This window comes from Culex quinquefasciatus, chromosome 2 (assembly GCF_015732765.1).
Source record: "Culex quinquefasciatus strain JHB chromosome 2, VPISU_Cqui_1.0_pri_paternal, whole genome shotgun sequence".
Taxonomy (NCBI): Eukaryota; Metazoa; Arthropoda; class Insecta; order Diptera; family Culicidae; genus Culex; species Culex quinquefasciatus.
In genome coordinates, this window is record NC_051862.1 from 72,797,031 (window position 1) to 72,819,549 (window position 22,519).

Sequence of the window (22,519 nt, forward strand, 5' to 3'; positions counted from 1 at the left end):
TAGGGAAGTATTGTTATTTGTTACGAATTCAATCTGTGATAATTAACCTGTAAGCAAAAGTGAAAATAAACGATCTCTTCTAATCCAACCTCCGAGAAGGCAAGTTGCCTCTCTCGGAGCAATTGAAACCTTTGAGTTTTACTTACCTGGAAGTCTGGTCCGCCGCTACTTACCGTCCGCTGGAGTTGTCCGCTGCTGCATCGATGGGATCCTGGAACCTGAAAAGAAACGGTGGGTCGTCCGCAGTTTTCTGAGTCGGCCCCCTGGCCGAACAATATGTGATAAAATCATGATTTTCAATGATTTCAACAATAAAGAATTGATGGTACTCCTTCAAATAATGGTCATGTGGAAAACAGAAAAAATAAGAGTCTTTCAGCTGGCACAACATAGTAGTATTTGTAGCTCTAAAAACCACAATGGAAATCGAATTTCCCATTTAGCCGTGATGGAACGGGCGCCGGAACTGCCAGGAATCAGCGACATTGTCAGAAAAGATCAAATAAATCGGCTTCTCATTCAACCAGCAGAGTCGGTTAAGTAGAATAGTAAACAAACCAAATATAGAGTTGAAGATATTCTTGTATAAAAGGGAGCACCTAGAATTCTCGACATGACTTCAAAATGGGACTGTAGGGTGGAATCAAAAATTGATTTCCTCAGCAATACATTATTTTAAGTCCCATTTAGGGTCCCGAAATTTGGGAGCAATTGGTTATGTCTTCGATTGACGCAAAGCGATTAAAATTTGTATAGAAATTACAACGGGAAATTCACAAATTGGAAATTTTCAACAGCAAAAAATAAATACTTCATTATTTTATGATACAAACACCGTCTAACATATCCTTAACCACTCTCTCGAAGACAGTATGGTGCAAAATTGTTTCCAATAAAAATTGAAGAGTGTTCTAGAGAGACATTTCGAAATACTCTGTAAAAATTATACTTTTTGCCAACACTGCCAGTCAATCGGAAACTTTCAAAACTAGAATGAATTCGAAGAAATGAGGTGCACGTTAGGTTAATAAAAACCTAAGAATAATCATGTTTGTTTTGTATTTCATGGTTCCTTTAGCAATGCGCTACTTTTGAGAACTCTGTAAACTCTTTTTAAAAAATGAAGAAAAAAAGAAACGGCGATGGTGTTCGAAACAGTTCTATACAAAGTTACAAACTCCTCCATTTACTGCGGTAATTGCAACTAGTTAGCAGAATCACGTTCAAGGGAAATTTCGCGAACGGAAGCAAATCAAAGCAATGAGTAAACGTTGCGCTCTTTTAATTGAAAACCTTTTCCGGTGAGATGGCGCCACTTTCACGCCACGGTAATGGCTCCGAAAGTCGAGGAACAATAGCTGCTACCAGTCTCAGTATTTGGCACATTTCACCAACATGTTGTTATAATTTCCACCCGCGGTAAAACCCCCCTGAAAAGCTTTGGCTTTTCATCGCCATCGCGATTGTCATTTTGCGCACATGTGTATGTGTGTGCGCGTTTTCTTGTACGTACTTATGCGGTGGAGACATTTGCCTTCCGTTGTTGTTTGGCAGAGAACAAAAGAAAATTGTAATTGTTAAAGTTTTCCTCGGGTGGATGGCACACACAATAGTGAATGGCTGTCGACGACTCACACATGCTCGATTTGATCGTGACATTTGCGTTTTGCAGGGAAATTTTTGGAATTGAAAATAAGCACCATTTCAAAGTCGTGTGTGTGGTGTACGCATTACGGCTTGTATTGAGTACACTTTGTTGTACTTGTTGGTTGTCGGTTTTTGTAATGGGGATCTTTTCAAAATTTCTTAATAATGAGTTGAGCAACAGAATATGTGAGATTAAGATATTTGAGATAACTTTTGCTTGTTTTATTTTTCAAGAATCATCAAGGATATCTTCTTCAACAAAAATATAATTCAATCAAATTTACTGAGTGTTTATTCGAATAGTTTGCAACTTTTCCTTGTTAACTTTTGGTCACTTTGATTTTCCTCTTTTATTTGAAATACTAGTGATGCTATCCTATTGCTTGCAAAACTAAAACTGGGCTCGTGGTCTGAAGTGTAAACGCCAATTAAACTGTGCTGTATTTTGTAAGAATTATTTCCCATCTTGCTGGTGAGAAATATTGTTCTAGTGCCAGTGCTCACAAACCGCCAATTTGGAACGAAATCTAGGGCAATCAGTCTTGGGCAAACAATTCAGAGCTTGTTGGTGCAAGCGCTTGTGAAAGCTCGTTCTGTACACTGTTGAATCTGGACTTAGTCCGAACAAAGAAGGGATTTAGTCAAGTTTACTGTGAGCATTTAAATTGAAATACTAACATCAATTATGCAAACGCAATAATCGTTCCCACTAATCAAACAGGCTCGATAATTATTTCAGCTGCTCGCAATCACCCTAATAAGCCCTCCATGCCATTACCAATAGATCAGAGTGGATCGCTTTTATTGCCACTGTTCAAGACCGCAGTTTGATTGTGAAACGGGAAAACTAAATTAATCGCAATCCGTGTCCGTGTTTGGCCACCACCATCCACCGCCGAAAGCCACTGGGTTAGTTCATGACAGACCCACTACAACATTTTGCATCAGAGGGACTTTGTGTTGTGTCAATTTTGGCCACAATACTAGAATTTCCGACGCTGTGGCAAACAGATAAAACCAATTAACGGATCCGATAACGCCACTTTGGGCGCCGATGGTGGCAGAAATGCTCATGAATACACAACAGAGTTTCGAGGGATGCCTTGGAATAGTGATATTTTGATCGGTTTGATTTGGATGGAAATTCATCTCAATTGTCGATAGATTTTAATAAGCGTTTGAACAGTTACTTATATTTCTGCCAAAAAATTACATTAATATAACATTCTTTAACCAAGTTTTTAACTTTTTTTGTGTTGATGTGTGAAAATATCTGCAATTAATGAAGAATAGTTTTAAGTTAATCAAAATGTAGTTGTTATATGAAAAAATATACTCACAAAATGTTATGGTTTGTTTCCAATGATAGTTAGGTGTTTAAAATACAAAGAAACATGTCATATTTTATTCCGGTTAAATTCTTTAACAATATTTGAATACATAAACCTTAACACAACCTAGATAAAAGTGCATCTGTGTAAACTAACACGACTTCTTGCTTTGCATTTTTTTTCTTTGCTATTTATAGTTAAATTTTATGTCAGGAACCATGTTTTCTATGACAATAAAAAGAAAAAAATGCGTTGCAATATTCGTATATTAATTGGAATCAACGCTCAAAATGAGTCTGCGAATAACAGAGCAGCGAGTCAGACGTGCGTCCCTCACACACCAAATAAGTACTAAAAGTGCAATAAATGCCTCACGGCAAGAAAAAGAGGTGGCCCTCACCAGCAGGATCGGCTGACTTGAAGAAGTTAAAAAATGCCGATGCGCTACCAGCAAAGCCAGGCAGTTTGAGCAAGGACGCTCAAAATTCGTCTGGAAACCAGTTCGCTAGTCTCCTTGTAAACGTGAGCGAGAAGAAAGAAGTTAAACGACGGGAAAAGGTGCCCCCCATTTTTGTCAAAACATCGTCATCGGATTCGGCGCGAAAGTGTCCGACCGGGTTTATCAAATCTGGTGCTTTACGATCTTCCATTCGCTTGTGTGCTGATGGACTCAAAATTCTGCTACCTACCAGAAAGGATTACAACTACGTTCGGGATTTCCTGAACAACACAAAGATTGAATACTACAGCCATGATGATCCAGGTAAACGCCCCATGAAACAGGTCCTCCGAGGCCTGTACTTCATGGGTGTGAGTGTGCTGAAAGAAGAGCTCAAAACTCTCAAGTTGAACGTGATCGAAGTCTTCAAGATGACGAGACACAACAAGGACATCAAGTATCGTGATCAGCCGTACCTGGTTCATCTAAAGAAAGGATCGACAACACCGTCTGAGCTGAAAGCAGTTCGGGCAATTTTCAACATCATCGCGACTTGGGAACGTTATCGTCCAGTGCACCGAGACGTGAAGCAAAGTTAGAACTGCTTGCAGTTTGGGCATGGTGGAAGGAACTGTTTCATCAAGAGTCGTTGTGCAACCTGTGGAGGAGAGCACAAAACTCAAGCTTGCAACACAATCAACGAGAACATCGAAGCCAAATGCTTCAATTGCGGTAGCGACCATTCGACCAAGAATCGGAGCTGCCCAAAATGAGCTGAATTCGTGAAAATTCGGCAGAAAGCGACGACGAGGCACCAAGCAAATCGCCGCAAAACACCACCAGCATTCACGGGCGTGGATTTTCCTGCTTTGTATCACCAGTAGCGAAATCTGTTCGAGTGGTTCCAAATCTGCAGCCATTGCCGTTGAATCAGCGGCAAAAAGTGAACAACACCTCCAGGCTTCAGTCAGCAAACGAGAGAAAACCAACCAGCTTCGACGGATGAAGGCAGTAGTGACCTGTTTTCACCACAAGAACTTCTGAACATTTTCATCGAGATGACAACAACACTGCGTGGTTGCAAAACTCGCCAGGAACAAGTAAAAACCCTTTGGAACATTCGTCTTAAAATACAGTTCGTAGTTTACTCGTTCTAATGTTGTTGAATATTTCTTTGAATTTATTTTTTTTTTTTCTAGTTTTAGGTTAGGATTAGTTGTTACAGTATTTTTTTTACCCAAATGTGTTCTATTCAATGCAATAATGTAAAACACTTTGAAGTAAATAAAATAAATGTGATCAGTTAATAATAAAACGAGAAATACAACAAAAGAAGAGCATTAAACCATACCACCTAGCATGTAAAAGAAATGTAATTATTATAAGAAAGTTCAACAAAGACATATTTAATTTAAAAGAATCCCCCGACCCTTCTCGATTTGTCTTTGCTATTTTTGTCCACTGATTTTTCAGACATTTTTATTGGACATGAGGTTTGTCGTGAATTTTGGAATATATTCCCAATAATTTTGCTTTAATTATGGCATTAATGAATTGAATATTGTGCATTTTTAGTCCTTAGTCTTTTTTAATCGTTCCGATCTAAATATTTCTTCAATTTAGTTATTTTCTTAATAGCTTATGAAACACATTTTAATTTCAAATGGCTTATTTAAAAAAAAAAACAGATACAGGACAAATTCCTTATTGTTTACAAACAAAATTATCGTTTCTTCTATCTTATTTTTAAATGGTGTATTTTTACTTGCAAATTTTTCACGACTTTTTTATCGGCAATTGACCAGAATTTTCAAGTTTGGACCTGGCAACCCTGAAATGTGCTTTTTAGATTTCTGTTTTTAACTGTATTTTTCAACTGGGGTAATCAAATTAGTTTATCACTCGATTTCAGTTGAAACGTTTTTACTTAGCTGTAATTGAATGTCAAAGTTTTGATACGGCAACATTGGAGCACGCTGGAATTAGATGCTGTTCCCCTACATGTTATTTACGAGCAATTATATCACAAACAAATCTTACCGCCTTATTTCGTCACCTCGAGCAGAAACATCAACGTGGAGTACGAGTTGTGCAGCAGCTCGACCATCAACTCCAGCGACAGCTCGTACACCCCTCCAACGCTGACCCCGAGCGAGCGCTGGGCGTTGATCATCACAATCAGGAGCGACTGCTTAACCGATCGATACTGCTCCGGCAGATCATCCGAGTACTGCATCTCACTGTGCCACTCCTGCTCGTAGATACGGTTCGCAATTTGATTGTTCTGAAAATTGAATTACGTGAAATTGGAGTGGTTTTTGGGGCAGGGTATGAGCTAACCAAATCATTCAATTTAGTGGCGAGCCAACAAAAGCAGAAAAATTCCACGTAGAATACTACGGTATCCTGCAGGATCATAAATTCGTAGAAACCAATCTGTTTGGTTGATAAGATCTGATAAATTTCGATTGCTGTGAAGCCCAGAGCTGCACCGTATACCAGAAGAAACGTCTCTTTGGTGAATGTATTGAGCACACGAATCATTGCAATGAATTCCACGTGTTGTCGGCAGCATTTCCGGATGTGCTCTTCGAGTGCATTCCAAAAATTAAGGATGTCCTGCTTTGTCATATCAAACCTGTATTCCTGACGCGGTTGCAACGAGTCTTTGAACACTGAACCGAACGCATCAACGACAAGCATAAGTTCAGTGATGAGACACAACATTATTGCAAAAAGAACGTAGCAATTCATTGATATGGCTAAGCAATAACACGCGTAGTACATAGTGTATAGATTTTTACACATGAACTGCAGTACAACACTGGTATCACTAAAATCAAACGGGAACTGCATTGAAATTGCTTCTTGCACGTCGGTAAGCACAAAAATCAAGAATTGAACAGAGCCTTGGCAAACCATTCCCAGCTCCATTCGCTTCAGACGATTCCACATTTTTTCCCTCATCGCCATAGCTTTTTCATCACGCCTTAGAAACTCATTTTCCAAACAGTACTTTTTCAAAGTTCCCATACTGGTCATTTTTAACGTCATACAGAGATGCCTCAACATGACGACCACCGTAACCAATATCAAGTGTATGTTGAACAGTCGCCTCCCAAAACTTCTCTCTTCGGCACACGCGGTCACAAACTGATCGGTGAGGAAGATCATCACGTGTAGGCAGAGCAGCATCCGGTGAACCGTCCAAATAAACCTCCAAAACCCACCACACTTGAACTCTAGACTGATCCCATTAATCGCGAACAAATATCGCATCAACCAAAATGGTTTCTGATCCTGGTACCACCCCGCGGTCCTCAGAACGAACCGGTTCAAGCGGTTTTTGAGCTGATGCGCACAGGTGTCCATCTTGAAACGAACTGGCTTGTTCAACTAAATCTCAACCAGCGCGAAAGTAGAAGCGTCTACGTGGCCTTTGACAACGGGAAGTAAATCTTGGGAAGATTTGCATTTGCTGTCACAGCACGTGGCTTGTGGTAGGGGACAAGATGAAAGAGTCCTTCTTGTGTAGAAATTATATGTCAGCTCTAGCAAAAGTGTTGTTTGTTTTCCGTTTGCGCATAGCGCACCGGTAATGATGGGTCCCAATGCTGAGGTGTCTTTTCAAGGACGACATAAGCAAAGCTAATATTTTCACAGGTGTTCTGTGCTTTGATTTTTCCCAATGTCGTGGAGAGTATTGATTTTATTAACACAAATGAAATAAAATTTAAATAGTTTTTTTTCTTACTATAAACAGGTTCTACCATGAAATGTTCAATCGCAAACAGAAAATGAGATCTCATAACGTCTATTTTTTATTTTTAAATTTTCTCTTTTGTTCAGTGCTGCATCGTTCTTGACCTTTCGCTATTGTTACTGCCATTGTTTGTAATTGTGAGCGTTTCAGGTGTTTCGTTGTTTGTTTCAAAAGCGTTCGAAAAAAAAATACATTCAACGCCCTCACCATGGGCCTTCACTTTGATAAAGTATCACTCATACTTGTGTCCCGAGGGTAGCATCGTTCGTCAACAATTCGTCGTGATTGTGCTATCTTGTCGCACGCCGATTTAGGGCCGAATTGAGTTGAGGACACCATTTTGTGCAGCTTTCAATGCCCTACCTATTGACCTCCACAAATCCCAAAACTGAATTTCAAGTTTGAGATATTCAATAAAAACCGAAAAAACTTCGTGCATTTTTGTTACTTTACATATGAAAGAGGTTTTTAGGACCTGTAAGCTATTGTGTTTCATATCTGGAGTTTTTTTTGCTTTAAATGCGACAACTAGCTAAAGAGATTTTAGTCAGAACGCGTTTGACACACGTACATGCCCGACTACCGTAAAAAATGTAACTGTAACTCGGAACTCTGTTGGTTGCCAACCAAAGTTAGGAAAAATACACCGATATTATTTATTGTTTCATTGCGTCTCTATTGTTTTTTTTTTCGTTAAACATTAAAACGCGTTTTTCTCAGAACGTCAATAAGCGACATACGACAGTATTGCACGATAACGTCAAGCACCTACACACACACACACCCACGAGAGGGGCTGCAAATGAATCCAATTATTGTTTGGCAACACTGGTACTCGCACATAAAAGTGCTTTGTTCGCCCGTTTGTCACCAAAATGCACTCCGAGAGTGTGTTTGTGTTTGTAAAATTCGAGTTGTGTCGAGTGGCTTTTCGTGCAAAAGAGGGCCAATCTCACTTTACAGTGCAATCAACTGTCGTCATCGGAACGGAACAGAACCCCGGCCCTGAAACAATGAGATTTATAATTACATCAACAAGCTGGCCCAGCCGGAACTGCACCCCGCGGGCACAGGGGCCTTGGAGTACCCCTGCGTTACGAAAAGAGTGGTCACTGGTGATGATGGCAATTGTCCCCTTTTTTGAACTGGGAAATTGCTTTGAGGTGAGCGAAACCGTTTTAATTTAATTTCGGAGCTACTTCACATTAATGAACTTTGAAGGCTAAAACGATGAAATCTATGCAGTTTACACTACATCAAAAATGTATCTAGAAGCAATTTCGAAAAAAAAACTCGGCCAACGTTGTGCCTTCCGAGTGACAACGCCAAGATAAGGACTTATTCAATCGCATTTTTCTTAAATCTGAGTTAAACATGTTTAAACTCGGTTTCTACGCTGAAGATCACTCAATCAACAACATCTTCATCCCAAACAGTGGATGTTAAAGCAATTACATACCAGGAAACTTCAGCAGAACAAAAAATCAGCCAGTAAACGTGTGCAAAATTGACTTCCTTCCTTCCGGTCACATGTGTCCCGTAACGTTCCAAAATGTGCGACACAAAAAACGCCCGTGTCCGGCCGTAAAATTACACGCCTCAACGAGATAAATAACGAACTTTTTGTCCACCACCCCCGGTTGATGAACAAAAACCCTCGGAGCAGCATCTCTGGAGAGCATTCCCGTACAAAACTCAGAAGCGCCGCGCCGACAGAGAGAGAGAGAGTGTTTGATTATCATCACCCGTTAAATTACAATTTATTTGCGGTAAAATTATCATACATAATGAAATATGATAATGACTTTTCTAATTTACCCCTCACCGAAAGGTTTGTGGCCGCTGAGACTCTGTGACCTGGCCACTTTTGTTTGGACAGACCAGCCGGAGTCGTTGCCCTTCAGGTTTGAGGGTGTCAAACAACTGAATGTTATGTCTATGCATTTCCAAAAAAAAATAGTTGTGAATTTTCGATCGATCAGATCAGAATTGAAATTTCAGCAAAATTGTGACATTGCCTCCCAATGAGAAGACTTACTTCCTCAAAAGCGTTGCAATGCCACATCTTCATTGACATTCGTCGACATATTTCAAACATTGTCACTCGTGCTGTCAACGCGAACCGGCTGCCAAAGCCACCCACCAGGGCGCTCAATTGCTTCCCCAAACTTCTTTGTTTAGAGTATGAAAGGGTAGGATGCTCCGCTCTTGACCGAAGTGTAGCATTTTGGTGAATTATCGAAAATACTTAATGTTTTGTCATTAAAAAATAACATTTCATATGTTTATTTCTGTTGCTGATTTTGTGTTTTCTTTTGTTCTGATTAAGAACATTTCCTTTTCAGAGGTCGTTCATAATTTCACAAAAAAAACCAATGGGTAATTCTCTACCCACTCACACGAAATCGGGAAAAGTTGCCCCGACCCCTCTTCGATTTGCGTGAAACTTTGTCCTTAGGGGTGTTTTTCAATAATTTGCAGCCTAAAACGGTGATGGGATAGAAATTTGGTGTCAAAGGGACTTTTATGTAAAATTAGACGCCCGATTTGATTGCGTACTCAGAATTCCGAAAAAACGTATTTTTCATCGAAAAAACACTAAAAAAGTTTTAAAAATTCTCCCATTTTCCTTTACTCAACTGAAATTTTTTTTGGAACATGTCATTTTATGGGAAATTTAATGTACTTTTTGAATCTACATTGACCCAGAAATGTCATTTTTTCATTTAGAACCAACATTTTTCATTTTAAAATTTCGTGTTTTTTCTAACATTGCAGGGTTATTTTTTAGAGTGTAACAATGTTGTACAAAGTTGTAGAGCAGACAATTACAAAAATTTTAATATATAGACATATGGGGTTTGCTTATAAACATCACGAGTCATCGCAATTTTACTGCCCACCATTGAAAAAACGGCTAATATCCACTTTTGGCAAAAACGAGATATTAGCACCAGGTGGTAGAGGACGTTCCAACGCATCTTCTGGAACCTGAATTTTACTGAAATAGTGTCTAGACTTGGCTGCCGATGCGAAAAACCAAACGGCTAATATGCCACTCTTATGGGAAATTACCTTGACGGAGATTTTGTGTCAAACACTAAAACGCGTTTTTCTCGGAATACTTGATTTGGCATAATAGCCGAATTTTCAATTATGGGCAGTTTACAAAAACAAGTTTTGAAAAAATAACATTTAATATGTTTATTTCTATTGATGATTTTGTGTTCTCTTTGCGTTTCTCTTTGTTTCGTCGTCCGTGTCTGTCACGGGTAGAGCGTCCAATTTCCCGGGGTTACAAATTTCCCGGGAAACGGGAAATTTTCAGCCAATTTCCCGGGAAATCCCGAGAATTCCCGGGAAATTTTAAATTTATTAAAAATTGTTATGATCTTGGTTTTAATTAATATTACGCAAAAGAATTGTATAAGACATCAACATCGATGGTTTAAAAAAGTGAGAAGATCAATTAACAGCTTGACTGCATGTAAAAAATCATTCAACTACAAGAAAATGTATTTTAGTATTTTTTGGTGAGAAATTGTAAACTTGCCACTGTGACCAGTTTATTGAATTGGAAAAAAATGCAAAATTTATGTTTTTCATGACAAATACTGGTTTCAGCTCTTGAACAAATGGTAAACTTTTTAGTGTTGGTTTGACTTCAAACAACCCAATGTTTTCAAATGTTTGAATCAAGCTTTGAAGATATTTTTGCATTTTTTGAGAACAAACAATAGAAAGTAATTTTTCAATGTTCTTTTTGTATTATTATGCAACATGATTTAAATTATACGATAAATTAACATCATTCCACAAAAAGTCTTCAATTTTTTCACATTTAACCCTCTAACAACTGTAGTTGCATCAGTGCTCCATAATTCTTTTACTTCAAATTGTAATTTCTTCAGTACTAGTTATTCAACCAATTGAATTAAATATTTTTGCACAAATTTGATTTTCATCTCATTTGATCATGGTAAAGATAAAGTAAAAAATTCTCGATTTTAATTTGGAGGTAAGGAGTTAATATTGTTTTGATGAAATAAAATCAGGCTTTAAACTTACCTTATTGTAATAATATAATACTCATTAAGCAAGATCTATTCCCAGTTGCTTCAAAAATTAATATTATCAGAAATAATTCTGATATCATAATTTTTGATAATCTGATTGCACAAAATCATGTTAAGTTTGTTAATTTTTTTTTTAGAGCATTTTCAAAAAAACAGTTTAAAAAATTTAAGAAAAAGTATATATTTTCGCATGAATTTCGAGAATTCTCGGGAAATTTACCAATTCTCCGAGAAACGGGAAATATTTTTTTTCAGGAAATCCCAGGAATTCTCGGGAATTTTTTTCCTGGACTGGAAATTGGACGCTCTAGTCGCGGGTGACCATGAACGGCCATGATCAACGACGACCAACATTTTCAAAACTTTTTTTTCGTAATATCGCAATAACTCGTGATGTTTATAAGCAAACCCCTTATGTCTATATATTTTTTTAATTGTCTGTTCTACAACTTTGTAGAACATTGTTACACTCTAAAAAATAACCCTGCAAAGTAAGAAAAAACACGAAATTTTAAAATGAAAAATTTTGTTCTAAATGAAAAAAATGACCCTTCTGGGTCAATGTAGATTCGAAAAGTACATTAAATTTCCCATAAAATGACATGTTCCAAATTTTTTTAAAGTAACGGAAAATGGGAGAATTTTTAAACTTTTTAAGTGTTTTTTTCGATGAAAAATAAGTTTTTTCGGAATTCTGAGTACGCCATCAAATCGGGCGTCTAATTTTACATAAAAGTCCCTTCGACACCAAAATTCTTTCTCAGCACCGTTTCAGCCTGCAAATTATTGAAAAACACCTCTTTTATCGTATGTTCAAAAATGGAAGGGGTTGTACCGCCCCTCCGTCACGAGATATCAAAAAACGGACCTCGGATTCGTGATCAGGGACAAAAGTTACCCCTAAGGACAAAGTTTCTCGCTAATCGAAGGGGTCGGGGCAACTGCTGTGTGAGTTGGCGGAGAATTACCCCAATAGTTTCCAAGATGACCTAAGTTTAAAAATGAAGAAAAAAATTCAGGAAGCTAATTAATTTGGAATTGAACATAAAAGTTCTAAGAAATCAAAAATAGTAACGTTTTGAAAAATATATTGATGAATCGATTATTCAGAGTCCTCTATAAAAATCATTTTCTTAGTGTCTAATAACGAATTAAATAAAGTTGCATTATTTGGATCGTTTAGCATTTCTGATCTGTGCTTAAATATGACGCCAAAAATACTTTAAAGATATCTATGCATTTTTAATTTCTCATGGGAACAATTCTCCACGAAATCAGATGATGATTTCATGCATTTTTAAATTATTTTTTATTGTGTTTAGCTCAAACTTTGTGGAGACCTCCCATTTGTCCAAAGAATAGGCCATTTAGTGTCATTGGTTCATCCATACAAGAGCAATTCCAGCTCAAATCAGGAATTTTTCTGATACTTTTGTACCCGACCCTCTCCGATTTCAATGAAACTTTTTAGACATGTTACATGTAAGCAATTTTTGTGTATATGGAGCCAATTGTACTCGAAAATAACATTTGAGCAGGGCGTAAGTTATTTAAATATTTTTGTATTTTGTAATCATATCCGTCAACCTTGGCAAGACTGCATATCAGTGACTAAGTAAATGAATTGTATACAATTTCTCAGCTACTCGCAACTGTTATAAAACTAAAATATTATTTTTTTATAACAGATATCACCAGTCCCAACAATCGTCCAAAACGTCATTCTTTTGCTAAATGAGTTGTACCTTTCGAAAAAATACTTTTAAAATTACACGATTACGTTTCAAAATCATCACTTTTTCAAAACTTTTTTTTTGTAAAATTCTGATAACTCGTGACAATTACATACAAATTCCAATTTTTGTCTGCTGTACAACTTTGTAGAACACTCCTAAAAATAACCCTGTAATATTACAAAAACAAAACACTAAATTTTAAAATGAAAAATGTTGCTCAGAACGATAAATTTACCCTTCTGCGTTATTGCAGATTGGAAAAGTACATTGAATTTCCCATAAAATGAGTTTTTTGGATTGTTGAGTAACGGAAAATGGCAGCAATTTAATAACTATTTTTTTAAATTAAAAATACATTTTTCCGAAATTTTTAGGACACCATCAAATCGGGCGTCCAATTTTACACAAAAGTTCGTTTAACACCAAATTTCTATCCCTTCACAGTTTCGAGCTACACATTACTGAAAAACGTGTCTTAATAAAAATCCAGAAAAATAAAAAGGGTCGTACCACCCCGCCGTCACGAAATATCGAAAAATGGAGCTCGGCTTCGTGATCAGGAACCAAAATTATGCCTAAGAAAAAAATTTCACGAGTCGGGGCAACTGCTGTGTGAGTTGGCGGAGAATGACTCAGACATTTGTTGATCATCTGAAGTTGCTCCATTTCTGCAAATTATTATAATTGAATACTTTTCATAAAGCTGTTCCAAATACTGTTCCCCCCTTCCTTTAAAACGGGCCGACAAATCAGGAGGTAAAACAGTTTTTTTTTTCAAAAAATCTAAATCTTAATATTTTTTTTTGTGCCATCAGCTGAAACAATCAATTAATCAACAAATCATTTTAATATGTTTGAGTTAATTTTAAAATATTTTGAGTTTAAGTGAATTTTCAAAATAAAAAATAGGTTCCTTATAACAAAACCCGAAATCGATTCAAATAATAAAAGAAATAATTTGTCAAGTCGGTTTTTTTTTTCAAAATATTAATAATACTTAATAAGAAACCCAAAACATCCCACCCAACCCTATTCGAAAATGCAACCAACCGAGCGCAAGTGCTTCAAATTTTCGCGCATGCATGGGTAAACTTGCACAATGTTGAAACATAAATTTGTCAACCCTATTGCGCCGCCCCTTACCCCCCCGGAAACTCCTTGCTCTCCCATCAAACCAACGGACCAACTGGGATTTGCAATGGCTTCATCGCTCATCGTAAATCTCGGTGAATGTGTGAAATTTTCGGTGGGGGGATGAGGTTATGTTTGGGTGGAATGTTTACGCGTGGGTGGACGAATGGCGCTGGCAGCATGTTTCCAGCACCAGCCTGAACCCCTTTTTCGATGTAATGTCCTCGGAGGGAGCACACTTGGGAGGGGGTGGTTCATAAAATTAAAATTCACTATCCAACGGAAGTCGGAGGGGGGTCCATTGTCCTGCTGCTTTGGAAACGATAGGGTTTTTGTCTTGTGTAATTGTGAAGAGAGGGTGGGGGGGAGGAAAAGGATCATATTGGCCAAGTGTCCCTCTCGACTTTTTGCACTTTGTAATATTCACGTGGCTTAGGAGTGAGTTTTGAAGAGGCAGTGGTAAGCCTGTTTGGTCATTAAGTCAACCAGAAAAGGGTCGTTTAACCAACGAATAGCTAGGTCATTTACTGTGGTTCTTGCCGAGCGACCGTGGCCGTGAGGTTACGGGCTTCGCCTTGTAAGCGGAAGGTGACGGATTCGATTCCTGTCTGGCTCGGCAAAATCAGATCCCTTGAAAGAGTAATTCTACTCACTAGGAATACTGACCGATAGGGGATGGGTTTCGAATAGCGGCGTGTTGGATTTCCAATCCAGAGGTCGTGAGTTCAATTCTCGTACCGGGATGATGAAGTTTTTTTTTTTAATTTGGAGAGCAATGAACAACTGAAATGAAAGGTATTCTAAACATCCCGAGCAGACGGAAATAACTTGGGAAGGTCAGTTTTTGATATTGTGAGAAGATCGAATTATGTTATTGGAATGATCGGATTAGTTGTTAAAATAACAAAAATCAATAACAAAGATTTGTTCGAAAAATAACTTAAACTGTTATTATGTTGTTATTGCAATAACAAACCAATAACACAGAAGGAATCATGAAGGAATAACAAGATTTGTTATTTTGTGTGGAGAGGTGGAGCAGCATAATAACAAAAAAATGTTATTGAACTGGTATGTCTCCATAACAAAAAAATTTATTGTTTTGGTTTATTTGTAATTTGCAAATAAACCTGCAGTTGCCATAACTCCTCTGTACTAGTCAGGGCTGCAGAGTCGGGTACCTCCAAGCGACTTTGAATCCATACTTTGAAGACAACTCCGACTCTGGATGCAGGATATAACGCCAACGACGACTTTAGCTCTCCAAAAATACCCGACTTCACAGATTCCGACTCCAAGTAAAAGTTGCTGAAAATTTGATGAATCCGATGCAGTCTCCGAGGTCTCACTCCAGCTCGAACTTCAACGTCAACTCCGACTTCCTGGCTCTGTGAAAATAATAACAGTTTTTGTTATTCACACTTCAAAAATTCTCAATAAATAAATCAATTCCTTTAGGGAATATTACAAAATTTAAAAAAAATTAACTCTCAAAGGGGTATTTTTATCGGATTAATTTCAGCTTGAAATCCCATTTCATGGTGAAATAAATGACCCCGACGAAATTGGTCAAAATTATCCCATATTTCTAGCCAATTTTAGCAAAGTCCCTTAGGGGGTATATCAAATAATTAAAAAAATCAACTTCCAAAATTTCAACTTTTTAGAATAATTTTAGCTTAAGGACCCCATTTCATGGCCAAAATAATGACCCCGACGAAATTGGGCAAAATTATCCCATAGTTCTAGCCAATTTTAGCAAAGTCCCTTAGGGGGTATATCAAGTAATTAAAAAAATCAACTTCCAAAATTTCAACTTTTTAGAATAATTTAAGCTTAAGGACCCCATTTCATGGTCAAAATAATGACCCTGATGAAATTGGACAAAATTATCCCATAGTTCTAACCATTTTAAACAAAGTCCTTTAGGGGGTAAATCAAATAATTAAACAAAATCAACTTTCAAAATTTTTAACTTTTCAGAATAATTTTAGCTTAAGGACCCCATTTCATGGCCAAAATAATGATCCTGACGAAATTGGACAAAATTATCCCATAGTTCTAACCATTTTAAACAATGTCCATTAGGGGGTAAATCAAATAATTAAAAAAATCAACTTTCAAAATTTTAACTTTTCAGAATAATTTTAGCTTAAGGACCCCATTTCTTGGCCAAAATAATAACCCTGACGAAATTGGTCAAAATTATCCCATAGTTCTAATCATTTTAAACAAAGTCCCTTAGGGGGTATATCGAATAATTAAAAAAATCAACTTCCAAAATTTCAACTTTATAGAATAATTTTAGCTTAAGGACCCCATTTCATGGCCAAAATAATGGCCCCGATGAAATTAGACATAATTATCCCAAAGATCTAAAAATATTTAACAAAAGAAAAAATAATAACAGATTGTGTTATGGACACTTAGAAACTTTTCCATTTGTGCGATTTATGGTAATTTTATTTTTAAGTCAGTATACCGAACGAATTACAAATTTTGTTATAAGGAGAGTTTTTGAAATGTATAACATTTCCTCTTATTAGCGTGTTATTAAACATTTTCAATGTAATATCACTTCAATACCAAATTTTGTTATTTTATCAGAAACTGTTATTATTTTTTCTTCTTGAAGATGAACTTCAGGATAAAATAATAATACTTTTTGTTATTTTAACAGGATTTGTTATTGAAATATTATTAATTTTGTTATTACCGTCTGCCCGGGATGCAACATTTTTTTTAATGAATGTTTACAACTTTACAAAACTACACAAACAATTATATGAGAAATATACTAAATATGAATCAATAGCAAAAAACCTTCTTATTATCTCATTTTATAAAATCTAAAATCAATACTACAGTATATTGTGCTGTCACTTAAAAAGTCAATCGCTTTCATTTTCCTTTGTCAAGCTACCACAAGTGAAATCCCATTAATCAATTATGAAAATTGTCTCATTAAACTGCGTTTCGCTCGAATCGACCTGAAATGAATACACCGAATGTGAGCCCGCAAATTACTCCAATTTTGGTTCGAACGCATTTTCATGTATTCGTGCAGCGGACAAATATATTTTTTTCGCAGAAATTGAACCAATTTGTATTTTGTTTGCTGATATTCCTCAACAGAACTGAACGACGATGAAAGTGATCCAATTTGTGCGTTTCGATATTTTTCCGGAATATATGTTAAACGTACCACGAACGTTGATTCTGAGCAATGGTTTATTTTTGAGCTTCCCATGCTGACTTGGGGTAAATTGATACCTCCTCATTACGACCGGGAAACGTGATTGACGTGGCTGTGTTTGGCCTATGGCTTCCTTAAATTTATCAATCAATTAAATTTCCCAAAATTATTTGGTGTGCGTTCTGAAAACGATCATCATTAACTAACTAGGGATTCATGTTTATTTTAGGAGGAGTTTAAATTTTTGTCGTATCAAAATTTTACCAATTTACTGAATGACATAAATATTTTCCATAAATTTATAATGCATTTTACTGATTAATTCTTAATGACATGGAATAACCTATTTATTAAATCCAAACTGCATATTGCATTGGCCGAAACTGCTCTGCGGTAAAATAATTTTAATAATTAATTCTGAACCAACATAATCACTGCACAATTTTCCCACTGATATCCCTCTGGGCCAGTGTTTTTTTTTCTGCAAAATCACACATAATTTCCTCTCCAAGCGGACCAATTTCCAACCTTTCAACGATATGCGTTCGGACGGATGGATTACCACATGTCCTGGTAGACCCACACCAAGCCAACTTGTGGGTAGGAAGCCATCGTTCAACCTCGAATGCATTCCCGCAAAAAAGGTAATGCAATCCTGACGGATGGACCGACCAGAGGTCAGGAGAGAAACCCATTCGGGAGCGAAAACATTAATTTTTAGGCCAGGTTCATGCCTCGCCGGGGAACCAATTGTTCGACGTCCCGCCGAAAATGATTTATCACTGCGGCTCCGAAACCGCCTACAGTCTGGAAAGTTGTCCCTGGGCACGAGAGTTGACTTTGGGATTAGGAGGAGTTGGTAAAAACAGCACATCGCACTCAAAATTATTTTTTCAGCTGAGCAATTCCAGTTCAAACTAGGATTTTTTCTGGTGATTACCACGACCACATTCCGATGGCTACGCTCCCCTAAACCCACGCCCCACACAATTGTTGCACGGTTTGTAAACTATACCGGAAACGCCTACCTCTCAACCAATACGGTCCACCACGGAAAAACCCCAAAGGTCAGTCCACACTGTGCCCATGTTGAACCTGCCGCGCCCGGCCGGGATCTGATTGGAAAATGACTTTATTGGATCGTTTTATGAATGCGCCCTGCCTGAATGAATACATTGTGTTGGCATGACGGGCAATGGTTCTGCGGCTGCTGATTTTGAAATTAAAAGGGTTCCCCTTTTTTTTGCAAACTCAATATGGCGTCGGTAAGGCCCCAGCGGTGGGATCACACAGGTTGTGGTCAATTTTTCCCGTTACGATCCCACGGCAACCGAGGCCAACCGATGGCAGAGCCTTACTTCATGTTTTAACCACCAATCAATGTTTAATAAAACCATGCTGCAGTGGTTGGAATTGTTTTAGCTTTGTGAGTAGGGTTTGTTGATCTAGCGATGCGGATAATGTGTAACGCAAATCCACAGGGATTTTTTTTGTAAAAACGTTGAATTCTGAAATTTATAACGAATTTTGGCATAAGAACTAGACTAAATGACTGGGATGATTTACGTCTTATTTTTTGTAAAATTTCACGGAGAAAAAAAAGTTTCCAAAATCGTGAACAAGCGTTCATGAAATTCGGAACTACGAACAAAGTGTTCAATTTCTTGGTACGTTTTTGAAAAAAACGAACACTTTGGTTCGTGGTTCCGAATTTCCGCTTGTTCACGATTTTGGGAACTCATTTTTCTCCGTGTTGCTGATCCATGTTCAAGTTTTTGCCTTCCTCACCTCACTGAGCAAAGGCTATAAAATCACTCGAAAATTGAAGTTCTTAATTTGACCTCGTAGACCAGTGGTTCTCAACCTTTAATGATCCATTCCCCCCTTGGCTGAATTTCCAACCAACTAAGACTAACTTTTTTAATGGGCGTAATATTAAATGTTTTGTCCTCATTTAAAACATTTAGAAATATTGTTCAACTTGAAAACGGTGCAGTTTATCAAAATTTCGCTAAAGAACTATTTGATTGCAAATTTGATTTTACATCGAAACATGAAGTTGACAAATTTTTGAGACCAATATGTCGTTTTTTTCAATCACTAGTGATTCAAAAATTCATAACTCGATCAAAGATTTTTTGCACAACCTGGAAATTCCTGAAAAGTTGGCATTTGATGTCCCCAAAAACAAAATTAAAATAGTGTTTTTTTTGCAAATCAAGTTTTAGTGACAAAAAGTTGAATGAAAAATCACCAAAATTGTTTTTTACCGTGTATCTTTTTTTTTCAGTGTAGCCCATATCCATACCTACAACTTTGCCGGAGACACTCCCTGTTCAACTTTCGTTGGGTTTGGTCGTCTTTCGAGCTAGCTTAGCGCGTTTTTGACGGTGTTTTGTTAACTTTCGCCGACGGCCATGGCGGCGGCCGCGACGGTGGAGAGTGAGTGGACGGAGCACAGGGCTGAGAATGGAAGGACGTTCTACTGGCTCGCGGCCTTGAGGAAAAGTGTGTGGGAGAAACCGGACGGGTTTCAACCCAAGCCGCAGGCGGCGACGGGCATGGAGGTGGAAGACTCCGAAGGAGGAGGAGAGGACGGGGGCGAATTTCGTCCCGTGGTCAAGGTTCGCCGCAGGAAGGCTGGAATCTGTCAGAGTTAAGGTAAGAACAAGATTGTCCGTCAGGCCTGAACGCAAACGCAAAAATTTGCGCCTGTCATCATAGCCTGCCAGTCATCGACCATTGAACAAAGCAACCCCTGCAGATTGTTCGACTGACAGTTGATGGAAAAATCAAACTGGCACAGCGTTCTGCGTTCAACACTGCGTCGAACGGACAATCTTGTTCTTAGCTTAAGGAGGAGATCAACGTCGGCGATGGCGGCAACGACGGCGATGTGGAGAAACTGCTCAGCAACAACAAGTTCAGCCCGCTAGCGGAGGAGAGCAACAACAACAACAATGCGAACCCAGGAGCAGAAAAAACCATCCCCGTGGTACCAGCAACCGGCAAGTCGGCCGGGGAGAAGAAGCAGCCGCCGCTGGTGGTGAAAGAAACGAGCTTCGCCCGCCTTGCGAAGGTGATGTCGTCATGTGATGTCCAGCCGGAACAAAAAACTGACGCGGTATGGCACCAAAATTACGTGCTTCTCGAGCGACGACTTCGATACGGTGCAAGCCCACCTGAAGAAGAACAAGGTGCAGTTCTACACGCATGGAAAGCGCAGTGCGAGACCACACCGGGTAGTAATGCGAGGTCTCCCGAACACGGAACCGGATTACGTCAAGGAGCTGCTCAAGACGGAACATCAGCTGGACGTCTTGGCAGTACACGCCATCAGGCGGAAGCAGCAGCTTCCCGCCATCGATGAGACGCCTTTCATCGTGCTCTTCCCCAAGGGGCACACCAGTCTGAAGAAGTTGAGTAGCAAGGTAAAGAAAGTGGGACCAGTCGTCGTCCGGTGCGTGGCCTACCGGAACAAAGAACCGCACGTGACCCAGTGCAAGAACTGCTTGCAGTTCGGTCACGGAACCAGTAACTGCCATCTCAAGCCAAGGTGCAGCAGCTGTGGGGGTGCCCACAGCACGGAAAAGTGCAAAGCAGAAGAAACGCAAGCCAAGAAGTGTGTCAACTGCTCTGGATCCCACGAGGGTCTGGACCGCAGCTGTCCCAAACGTGCGCAGTTCATCCAGTCGAGGCAGCAGGCGTCCAAGCCGAAGCCGCCAGCATGGAAGGAGGACAAACAGACTCCGGCAGGAGCCGCGTTCACCGCGGCGGATTTTCCTCCGCTACCTGGAGCGGTGCCGTCCGTCGGGACGGAAGATAAACATCCTCGTCCCGCAGGAAGAAGTCGAGAAAATACAGGCGCCGGCGCCGGTGCAACCCCGAAGGAGCAACAAGGTGAACAGAAGCTGTACAGCGAGTCGGAGCTGTGGACCATTTACCGAGAATACAGAGCTCGCTTGAGCCAGTGCAAGACACCCGAGGAACAGATTGACGTGATCGCACACCTGCTGACACATGGCACGAGAAAATAATCATCTTATTCAATTACGGTTTTTTATTTAGCATAAGCATAAGCATAGGTGCCCACCCGCAGTTGCTACTCCGTTATTGACCAGGACCTCCAGAAGTTACATCCACGAGCCGTGGAAGATGAGTGGGTGCTATCTTTCCTCGCTTCGCAACTTCTCAAAGGCCCCTATCATGCTGATCAATACCGGCGCCGGCCACGACCAATGGTAGAGTCACGGGGAAGTGGATGGGAATGTTAGTCCGATACTTGAGTGATAGAGACCGCCCAATCGACTGCTTCTCCGACAAAGTATCACATGAGTTTTGAGGGGTTAGTAGATGGGTATGAGGTCAGGATTCACGAGTGGCAGTGATGTGACCATGAGCATTTTGTTTATCGGTTGAAAATTTTAAATCTTAGGCAGCCGGCTGCGGAAAGATAAACTAGTGATGATTTAGAAAGTTTTTTTAATCGAACGCGTGCCAACCGAGCATTAGTGCTTTGGGCTGGACTTATCAGTATATTCTTACTGTTTCTACAATTTAGATAACGCGAGCAAATTTCAAATCTCCTCGCAGCAATACACGCACAATACACGACAAAAATGCGAAACAAAAGGCACACAAAAAGAAATCACTTTTCACGCCGAATATTTTTTACGACCATGCGCTCCCTTTGTCAATTATGCACTGATGACGCTGCATTTTCAGAGGGCAATCTTCTCTTCGCAGCACACAATACACGACAAAAATGCGAAACAAAAGGCAAACACAAAAAAAATCACTTTTCACTCCGAATATTTTTTACGACCACGCGCTCCCTTTGTCAATTATGCACTGATGACGCTCCATTCAATTACGGTTTTTTATTTCATTATTTATTATTTTTGTACTATTGATCCTCGGTCCTAACCTGGTCACAGCACCTAAAAGGACCTAATAAAAATAAGTTATGAAGAAAAGTAAAAAAACTTTGCCGGAGACACTAAATCAATCAGAAAATTCCATCAAAAGATACAGAATTTTGAATTTTCAAATATAATTTTTGTATGGACAGTTGCCAAATTTGTATGAAAAATTATATGACCAAACTAATGATGCAAAATGGTTTCTTTGGGCATACTGAAAGCACCACAAAAGTTTCAGACGGATTAAAATATACAAAAAATTTAATTATAAAAAAGAC

General features: G+C 38.8%; 1 protein-coding gene and 1 long non-coding RNA gene across 2 annotated transcripts; both read right to left on the reverse strand.

Moving 5' to 3' along the window:
- Positions 1-2,808: 2,808 nt before the first annotated feature.
- Positions 2,809-3,530, reverse strand: LOC119767970. The gene is made up of 2 exons (XR_005277822.1): positions 2,988-3,530; positions 2,809-2,920 (listed from the first exon to the last, which is right to left on the reverse strand). It is a non-coding gene; the product is annotated as an uncharacterized LOC119767970 (long non-coding RNA).
- A 1,323-nt stretch (positions 3,531-4,853) lies between these two features.
- On the reverse strand, positions 4,854-6,789 carry LOC6036613. Its single transcript, XM_001846593.2, has 2 exons — positions 5,758-6,789; positions 4,854-5,701 (listed from the first exon to the last, which is right to left on the reverse strand). The coding sequence occupies exons 1-2, from the start codon at positions 6,787-6,789 to the stop codon at positions 5,462-5,464; spliced, it is 1,272 nt and encodes a 423-aa protein (XP_001846645.2). The 3' UTR covers positions 4,854-5,461.
- Between the last annotated feature and the right edge of the window lie 15,730 nt (positions 6,790-22,519).